Genomic DNA, 10,647 nt, shown 5'->3' with positions numbered 1-10,647 from the left:
ACATTTTGGGCTCGTGGAAAATAAATGTTGGAATGGGAAATATTAAAATAAATGTTTGAAGAGTTAGAGTTAGCCTATTTAGTGGTAGTATACAACAATAACTAGCGAATACATATCACCTTAAAATATTTAAAACCACATGCTGTGAAGAAAAAGGTCGACGACGACTCTTCCCATATGTCTCACGATGGTCCCGTCGGTCTGCCAGCGCCGCTGCGGGAGGAAAATGAAATGAGTGAGCCCCCGCTCCAATGTTCTTACGGACAACTCAAACGTATTTGGTAACACTTTATTTTACAGTGTCATTGTTACATATGTTATATGTACTTACCGTAGTAATAAAAATACACTTTGCATAATTACATGCAACTAACCCTCAACCAAATCTTTATCCTACCCTAACCCTATAAGTAGGCTACATGTTGTTAATTAATATTACTCAGTAATTAAATGTATAATTATGCTGTAACAATGACACCTTAAAATAAAGTGTTACCACGTATTTATACCGTGCAAATAACATTGGTACAAAACAAATAAGGTGAATACATGTGTATTAAAGTTGACCTACCAATTTAACGTTCTCGTAGGCTTTTCATCTTCACAACGAGTCTCCCCGTCGGTCTGCCAGTGCCGCTGAGGAAGGAAAATACTAGTCAGCACGGCTTAAATAAGAAATGAGTGCCCACTCCAATGTTCTCAAACGTATCTATACCTTGCAAAAAACATTTGTATAAAACAAATAAAGTGATTACATGTGTTTTGAAGTATACCTACCAATTTAACGTCTATTCCAGTCCAAGGAGGACTTTAATCTTTACGACGCTGTTGGAGAAAAGGGCCATAAAATGAAAGCTTGCTCAGATATTCTTAACAAAAAACGCATTAACTAAAATGTAGCTTTATATATTGCAAATAACATCAGAATAAAACATGTAAATCGATTTAAAATTCTAAAAATTATAGTTAACCTACCATAGGCTACTCTTGCGAGCTTTCATTTTCATGATGCGTCTGACTGTTGAGCTGTTGTGTGAGGAGGTGTGTGGTTGTTGTTGTTTTTTTGTTTTTGTACAGTAGGCTAATTTTCACAGCATGCATTTAAAATATACAGTAACATGCTGTAAACAGCTTATACAGTAAGAAAATGTTAAGAATACAGTAATAATGCTGTGGAAATTACAAAATCTACAGTAACATACTGTATTCAGATTCTACAGTAGGGAATTGTTGAGAATAGAGTAATATTACTGTGAAAACAACTGAAATCATTTACAGTGTATAGGCAGGGAAAGAAAGAAAGAAAGAAAGAAAGAAAGAAAGAAAGAAAGAAAGAAAGAAAGAAAGAAAGAAAGAAAGAAAGAAAGAAAGAAAGAAAGAAAGAAAGAAAGAAAGAAAGAAAGAAAGTTTCTTGTTTATTCCCATTTTAAGTTATTCATTGTTTTGTGGCTAAATCCATATTAGATAGCTCATGCTGCGCTGATGCATGCTGGGACTGAAACAGAGAGAGCCACTGGAACAATCACTGTACAGCCACCGTGACAGATGGAAACTAAGCTTTCTAATTCAATCGGCACACACTAGAACACCTCAAATGCACAACTGACATTACTTAAATGCACAAGCCTTACATTACTTACGGTAACAAACACAACACATTAAGGAACTTATTATGCACACACAGTGACTATTCCCAAAGAATGCTACGTTCTTTTTAAATTATTAAGCTTATAGCAAGTATTAATGCAATTCCGAACATAAATGCTAACATCAGTTCAAAATCAGCAAGCGTAGATCTGTACGGTTGCACCCGGGACTGAAGTACACTAAACAATCTCCATAATGAACACAGCACTGGACTCGGCAGTGTTAAAGTCAAGTTCAGAATTGGTTGTAGTTAATGCGTGGGGTGTTTTTTACGCATAAAGAGGCTTTTCAGCCTCGCTGCATTAGCTCACTGTGGGCACTTTCTCTACCACGCTGCCATTTATCTTGTCTCAAAGATGTATGCCACCATGGAAATATATCCCATTTTACCAGCCTTTCATAAAACATATTCTTTGGTAATGGTCTTCTCTCGAGGCCTTATGTATTATTGAACAGGTCTCATTTTCATTCAAACAACCTGTAAGTCCTTCATAGCGGAGAGGGAGGAGGAAAAAAATATAATAATAAAAAAACCTTAATAACTTTTCTCACGAAAATTAGTCACCTTGTCCTTTGCAGGCAATTTTCTCTTGGTCGGCGTGGTATTTATCAAGCCGAGGATATGCAGGTGAAAGTACGCCTCTGACGCAGTTTTATTGGCTTCTATTTACTCGGGCTCTAACCGAACACAAACCGGCGCGCACACACACACGCTCCCTCGCACACGTGTGCGCTCGCACGCAACCAGGGTTCCATGTGATTACATGCAGAATTCCATTTCCAATTTGACATGAGCTGTGGGTGGTTTATTAATCTTGTGGCTTTAAAGACATGCCACGTTTTCTTGACTTTCCCTCATCTCCCGAGGCTGAGAATCTGTGGATTTGTGTGAGATGGAAAAAGGAGGTCCAACTGGCAAGATGCTCAGGGGCTGAGACACATCTTTTCTTTGTAACGGTCTCTAGGTATGTGTTTTAGAGTGTGTGTGATGATCAAAAGCAGTTTCAACTGTTTTGTAACTGCATAGTGTGTATTTGTATGTTTGAGCAGGCCTGTGTCTCCCATACAAAACTGTTTACCGTCCGTCCTTGTGCTGCTGGAATGCTGGCCTGATTATTGACAATATGGAATATGCAATGCTTTTATTAAAATGCATTTCTAATTATGCAGGATGAGATATCAACATTGCTTGTAATTGAATACAAATGCAATTCATGAGTAAAGTGATTGACTGAACGTGTTCTCACGCGCCAGGCCGACGACTCTCATCATTTCTGTGGCAGTGAAAGCAGCAGAACCGTGATGGATCCATTTCAGATGGGTTGTTCATGTTCAATGAATTTGATGCACATTTTTGCAATATTACATCATTTTCATAATTTAATATTGCATAAACTAAGTACAAGGAAGTCCATCGATGTAAAAAATGGCCCAAGAAATATTACAGACACATGATCTAAAGCCCTACTCAGACAGGACTTGCTGTCCCTAAGGATATATTTATACTTTATAGACTTTCTTTGTGATTTTAATCTGGTCCGAATCAAACATAATTTTTCTCACACAGCATCCACTGAGATTCTACTACATATAAAATGGCTCCAAATATGTAGACACATAAACCAAGCAAAAAATCACAAAATGAAGTTTGTTTGGCTAAAAATTATGAAAAAATCATGTTCAAAATGAAAAACAGTCTTGGACATTTACTGGTTGTCAAACTCAGTGAAATATGTTTACAGTTAACATAATAGAACTACACCAGTGGTTATTCTGCTAATCAAGTAATCTTACGTGTGTACTTGAGGGGGATTGATATCATACATATACATACAATTATTGAACATGGGACATCAAAAAAACATTTGTATCTAATGCAAAGCAATTCAGATATTTTAAAGTATTCATAAGTATCTAATAATGTCTGAACATTCCTTTGTCACGGTTGTTGAATTTTATATTCGGTTTCATTTAGTTCATATAGTTCTGTTCAGTTTTGATTTTCTTTGTTACTGATTATCTCCTCTTCTCTGTTTTTTTCAATGGTTACATATAATTATCACCTGTCAGTCATTTTGCATTTACATTTATGCATTTGGCAGACGCAGTCTTATCAGTTCTTGCTTTCCCTGGGAATCAAACCTATGACCTTGGCATTGCAAGCGCCAACACTCTACTGTTTGAGCTATAGGAAATCATTATGTTAGTCATCCCTCCCTGTTATGTTCAGTCCCTTGTCGGTTGTCGTTTCAGTTTATGTGGTTTGCATTTTCTCCTATGCATTCGGACATATCTCCTGAGTGTTTGTTATTCTACAGCAAATAAAGGCTTTGTTTATAAGACGTTGTCTATCGTCGTGCGTGCTGCAGACCACCGTTACAGAAGAAATGTTACATCAAAATGAGTAAAAAAAACAAAACACATGGACTTACCAGTAGAGCGTCTCTATCTCCAACTTGAGCGGAGGACTTTGGTGGAGTACTTGGGGTGGATGCTCCTGCACAGCGGTTCTGCTATCACCATCTCCGAGGGAGAGAAGGAGCCCGATCCCGCGACTACCACAGGCCGAACACTACAGCTTGCCACCTGGGTCACGCCGGAGTCGAAGTGTGCTGTCCAGTTAATCTCAGAGACAGAAGAGGACCAATGCCTAATTGATCTGTGGTCCACGGATCCAGTTTCTTCCTAAGTCCCCACCCTCGAGACTTCGCCGTCCACGCCAGTCCCGTCCAGCTATCTGGATACTCCAGTCCCATTCGGAAATCCTCCTCCTCCAATGTTCGCAACCAATTTCCTGGCCCCATCTCCTTCGCTGGTTCCTTTGGTTCCACTGGTGTAGTTCTGCAACATTGGGCTTCCCGATCACCAGCTCGGCATGAAGATGAGGATTCCCAAGCTTCACCTCAAGCCTCCAGGCCTGCCTCTGGTTTACTTCGACTCCACCATGTTCAGTCTGTCCTAGGATTCCTCCGGGCTCCCTCGTCCTTCCGGGTCAGCCCCAGTCAGTCATCACCCTGCCTCTGCCACGGACTTCAGGGTCTTCGGCTTCCCCAGGCTTCTCCTTCCCTCTGGCTTCCTCATTGTCACCCCGGTCTGCCGAGCCTCCACCTCCATCCCAGCAGCTCCACCTTGGACTTCTGGGATGTGGATGTCGGCCTGATCCGTCATTATGATCATATTGTATTTATACTTGTCGGTTCTTTTTTTTAGTTTATGTGGTTTGCATTTTCTCCTACGTATTCTTAGATGTCCACTGAGTGTTTGGCCAGCTTTGGCTCCATACCAGCATGAAGAATAGCTCTTCAAGCAAAATGAACTGGAATGCTACCGATCCCGATCTGAATTCTGACTTGTGATGCAGCCTGAATCATAATGACACCGTGTTCGTTCATTAGCCAGAGGAGGACTGGTCCCCCGACTGAGCCTGGTTTTTCTCAAGGATTTTTTGGAGTTTTGGTTCTTTGCCACAGTCACCTCTGGCTTGCTTAGTTGGGGACACTTAATATTCAACAATATTATTGATCTGACTGTACTGACACTATTGGATTAGAACTGAACTGATCTGGACCATGACATTTTTTTTACAGAACTGCTTTATAGATGAAATTAACTAATTTAATAATTGATGATCTTTCCAATGGAACTGAATCAACACTGAACTTCAGCTGAACGACAGCCAAAATGCATTATTTTACTTTTATAACTGTAAAGCTGCTTTGAAACAATCTCTATTGTATAAATCTCTATAATTAAAGGTGACTTGACTTTTTTGTTATTCTAAAAAAGACTTTGTTTGTGAACTCTGTCATTGTGCATGCAGCAGCCCACTGTTACATCTTTGCTAACACTGCATGAAAAGACTCAAATCCGGCAAAATACGGGCATGGTAAACTCCTGTGTAATTTGATGTTTGCCGGATGTATGCAGGAAAAAGCGGATCAGAGTAACATGGAACAGTATATTTCCCGATAAACCCGGAAACCTCACATATGCGGACATATACAGGAATCCGTGAAATTTCACGGACATATACAGCTGAAACACTGCTGGGTGTGAGAGGACTGACAACTGTTAGGTGTGAAGACCTTTCATATGTTAATGACTGACACTAAAGGTGCTGGCTGTTCTCAGAGGGAGGGGTGGCCAGGGAGGACTTCAGGGTTGAGAATTATCTCTGGATTACTATAGGCTAAAGCAAACAAGCTTTTTGTACAGAAAAATAAATAAATTCTTAAGGACCTGAAACACAAAACCGACGTCAAAGAACTAGCAATGACTAAAGCCGACTCTAGGGTTGGCTCACGTCGCCTGTGTCAGGGCCTTAAAACCACTGCATGAAAAAAAGTCTCTTAATCAAATATTTTTTATAAAAACAGGACAAAATAAACACCCAGTCTGAACATATACGTTCACAAAAACATCTGAATATTTAATGAAATAAACAAAGGAATTTAATTAGTGCTGGGAAAAAATTAATCGCATCCAAAATAAAAGTTTGTGTTTGCATAATATATGTGTGTGTACTGTGTATAATTATTCTGTAAATACACACATATGCATGTATTTATTTAAGAAATATCTGCATGTATATACTGTATATACATTTATACACAATTTATATTATATATAAATATAAATAATAATAATAATAAAAAAATCTTAAATATATACAATTATGTGTGTATTTATATATACAAAATAATTATATACAGTACACGCACATATATTATGCAAACACAAACTTTTATTTTGGATGCGATTAATCGCGATTAATTTTTTTCCCAGCAATAAATTTAATGGAACAAATAAAGAAAAATGAACCAAACATTTCAGAATATCTCAAATTTTATTGTGAAGTTTTACAAATTGCAGACAACAACAATTGTCACCTTTTTTACAATTGGCTTTTAGCTTGCTTAGTTGGGGAAATTTAATTTAATATTCAACAATATTATTGATCTTCCTGCGTTGACACTATTATATGAGATCTGAGCTGAGCTGGACGATGACATCACGGTTTTCTCCAAAGTGGCTATATATATCCACATTTAAATTTATTTATTTATTTATACAACAAAATGAATCACCACTGAACTGACTTAAGCTGGACTGTGTTATTTTCTTCTGGAAACAAACTGTCTTGCATTACTTTCCTGTTATCTCTGTAAAGCTACTTTGAAACAATCTGTATTGTAAAAAGCACGGTGACTTGATATTTATTAAAAAGGTAGAAGGAACCTGAGCTTTTCTACTCCACTGAATTGAAGACCGAGGTCACTACAGTTAAAATCTCTTGCTGATTTAATCCACCTTTAAACTATTAATGTCTATGAACAAATAGCCTATGTATTTTTATGTTTGTGTGCCTCAGCGTTTCTGAGTGAACACCGCTGGTTTACTCACTATTTTAAAGTGTACTGTCGATCACGTGACATGACGTCATGACGTGCAGCTGACGTTACCTGAAAAATCTGTCCAAGATGGCTACCCTCTTGAGCGACGTGTATCAAGAATGAAACAACTTGTAAGTAAACCAAAACACTTCAAAACTACTTTGCTTGTTGTAATATTGTAAGAATATCACATTACACGTGATATTTGACTTAGACGAGGCTATTTTTAAGTTGCAAGCGCGGTGCCGCGGGCGCGATTGCCGTCAGTCCGCCTGCTAGTTACAGATAATATCCTGTGTACTGTTAATGTCGTGGCAGGGCAATAATGTTAACGTTAGTCAATAACTCTTTTCAGCAAGCGATAGTCCTTCTGTTTTTGAGTGTGTTGCTGCTGTTTGTGTTAAGCGCCCTGCTCTGGCAAGTTCAATGTGATGTTATCTACATGCTGATGCACCCAAATGAGCTAGTGGCTAACGTTAGCAGTTACGTTAACTTTTACTCAAACAAAGTTAAGGTTATGGACATAATAGTTACCGAATGAACTATGCAAGTTTTTATTAAACCCTTTACAAACGTCTTTTCATTATAGGTTTAAGTGGAAGGAGTGCAGTGAGCATCCCCAAAATCAAGGTGACTCAAATGTTAATTTAGTCTGTAACTATTTTTCACCATTTCTTTTATTTGGAGCCTAATTCATTAGCATCAATCAAACGTCTCTTAAAAATTAAATCTCTTGCTGTCTGTTTTTGTGTGCATGTGCAGACCTACATTGTCACCAGAGAGCAACTTTATCGGTAAGTTACATTCACTTGAAATTCTGTATCATTAATTTGTCATTAAAGAGGTTGATTGCATAATTTGACTGGTTTCATATTGATTGTTTTATCTGTGCAGGTGAAGGACTTCTTGGGGAAATGGCCGGCTCTTCGGATTGAATCACAGGTAAAACAGACTCACTTCTCTTTTCTGCCACTCTTCACACATATTTCACTGCCAAATTTTTAATATGTATCACATTCAAATGGAACAGCAAATGCCACTATTCACTGTGTGTAAGAACTATCACTTTGCATGTGACCATGTTGCTCAACAATGTATTTTAACGGAACATGTTGCATCACAAATGTGTTTTCTGTTGCAAATCGAGTATTAGTCTTTTTATATAATTATTTTTGTTTGTTTTTGTAGCTTTGTGCTGAGTTCCAACGCATCACAAACGTCAACATAAGGAACCAGTTCTATGCTGTGCTTGACCAACACACACCTGCACTGGTGGCCTTGTATAGGCAGAAGGCGGCACGAACCGGTAAGATATCAGAGGCGCTGAGTGACATCTTAAAGACTTATGAACTGATATGTTTTGTCTCTTATGTTTACTGTGATGGCCAACTTATTCAAACTGAAAATTCACTTTTGAGGTTCTTGCAGATTGTGAATCCATTTAAACGCTTTTTAATTTCAAACTTTACAGGAACCCGTAAAGCGCCTCCATAATTCAGAGAACAACCCACACAAATACGATCCACAAACCGGGTAAGACTGCGTATTGTATACTGTAAATGTTAGTTTAATCTACCACTATATGGATTTGAAATACTAAAACTGAATTTCATTAATGATGCCTGCAACTTTTTCCCCCAGAATAAATTCATCACATAACCTGGCTGTGACCACTTATCTCTTCAAAGAATTAAGGACAACTTTTACAGACGTTGACCCTGAATGTGCAAAAGGTAATCTTAAAGATGTTGTAATCATTTTAATGTCCTCTGTTTTACTTTTTTTATTGGCATTACATTTATTTATGATTTATTTAACAGGTTGCAAGACGTATTTTGAGACTTTGCGGAGGAAGTATTCTTTGGCTCAGCCTGAAAAGGCCAAGAAAAGAAACACTATGAAGAACACTGCAAAGAACCGTCAAAGAAAGAGACGGGTAAGTTAAGAAACTGGTTAAGCAGTTGTTGTTTTTTTCTTCTTCAGAATGTAACTGTCCTCCTCTCTGTGTTTTAGTGGTTAAATTACTGTCATGTTTTGCAGTTGCTGGAGACCATGTCCAGTGTTGTACAAACCCAACACATAAAGGGAACTGTGGAAGACTGCAACAATAGAACTGATGTCTGATGAAGATGCTATTGTTGATGGAAGGCCAGTGTGGATGCTGAGGTCTCCACCAAACAGAACCACAGAGTTATCTGCTCTCTGCCAGGTACTACAAACCAGACTAGAGGCTGACCCACGCTACGTCACACCACCAGTGCATCATGGCAGTTTGAAAAAATTAATATTTACATATATACACTTTAATTTCTATATTTATTTATTGATTTTAAATTGTTTTATATTGTATACTTTGTATATTTGTTCCTTTTTGATGTGCATGTTGCTGATCTCCACGTTTTGTATTTTATTCCTTTACACCTTTAACATTTCTTTTTCCCCATTCATTTTAATGTATGTTTATAATGTTCATGTTATATTTGTTTTTGTTCCTTTAAATTTTCATCCCCTCAAATATTTTTGTTCCCCCATTCCTTTTTAATGCTTGTTTATAATGCTCTTTGTAATGTTTTATTTACCTTAATAAAAATGTCAGACTTTCTCATTGTTCTTTGTGTGTGTTTTTAAAATTATATTTGAATGTATTAAAATTGGGGTAAGGGGGGTTTAGTGTATACTGAGCAATATCTGCATAGCTGGCCTATAACCAATCAAATCACTGTGCGAAAAGGCCTAGGGTGGGTTATGTTCTAAAAGTAACCAATCAAATCACTTTCCTGGGTTTTCAATGTATCCTGTCCTCCAATAGTGGTCTGGGTAATGGGAGTGGTTTTAAAAGAAAAGGACCAATAGGGGGGAAGGCCAAAAGGTGCACAAAGGTGTGAAAATGTTCTCTTGAAAAAAACTTTGAGGGATTACTTGCCATGGCAACAAATGGCTGTAGCACGGGAGTATAGGTCCACAACATACATCCGATTTGGTATCATTTCGGATGTATACGGATATATACAGACCCATGGAATTTGAGCTATCCGGCCAGTATACTCCCGGATTCTTCCGAATTCCAGCAGTGTATACAGGAGTATACTGGTCCGGATACACCTCTTTTCATGCAGTGTAACATTTTATTTTGACTGTCCCCCAACAGAGATTTTACTTATTATAAGTATCTTTGCAACTACATATAAACTTATTCTACTAACCATAACTTTAACCTAACGGTCTACAAACAGTCTACAAATACTCTAATGAGAGTTGGTTGCAAAGTTACTTAGTTAGTAGAATGTCTTAAGTGGACCATCAAAATAAAGTGTAACTTTTTTTCCCCCACTATACTGTACACATACAGACCATTATTAATAATATATGTGGAAGGGACAGTGGAAGGGAAGAAGGAAAAAGGAAGAACATTTAAAGAAAAGAAAGGTAGAATGGACATATTATGAAGGAAAACCAAGAAAGAATACTACTTAAGAAGAGTGCACCTGTGTTCTGGAAAAAGGCATAAAGATGTGAGTAATAACTTTGCAGGCTGATGTATGGTTCCATTGCAGAATTACCAGCACTATCCAATTGCACTCTGCTATCTTGAAATGCCATTGTTGCT

The 10,647-nt window shown here is 37.8% G+C and overlaps 1 protein-coding gene across 1 annotated transcript; it reads left to right on the top strand.

The window, feature by feature from the left end:
- Window positions 1–8,244: 8,244 nt before the first annotated feature.
- On the top strand, window positions 8,245–9,432 carry LOC308700684 (uncharacterized protein). The gene is made up of 5 exons (XM_081382415.1): window positions 8,245–8,346; window positions 8,512–8,573; window positions 8,682–8,773; window positions 8,861–8,976; window positions 9,081–9,432. The coding sequence occupies exons 1-5, from the start codon at window positions 8,281–8,283 to the stop codon at window positions 9,162–9,164; spliced, it is 420 nt and encodes a 139-aa protein (XP_081238541.1). The 5' UTR covers window positions 8,245–8,280; the 3' UTR covers window positions 9,165–9,432.
- Window positions 9,433–10,647: the final 1,215 nt, after the last annotated feature.

The sequence above is a fragment of the Scardinius erythrophthalmus genome, assembly GCF_964197995.2.
Source record: "Scardinius erythrophthalmus genome assembly, chromosome: 13".
NCBI lineage: Eukaryota > Metazoa > Chordata > Actinopteri > Cypriniformes > Leuciscidae > Scardinius > Scardinius erythrophthalmus.
Note: the sequence above shows the minus strand (reverse complement) of the source record. Positions and strands in the feature narration are given on the sequence as shown.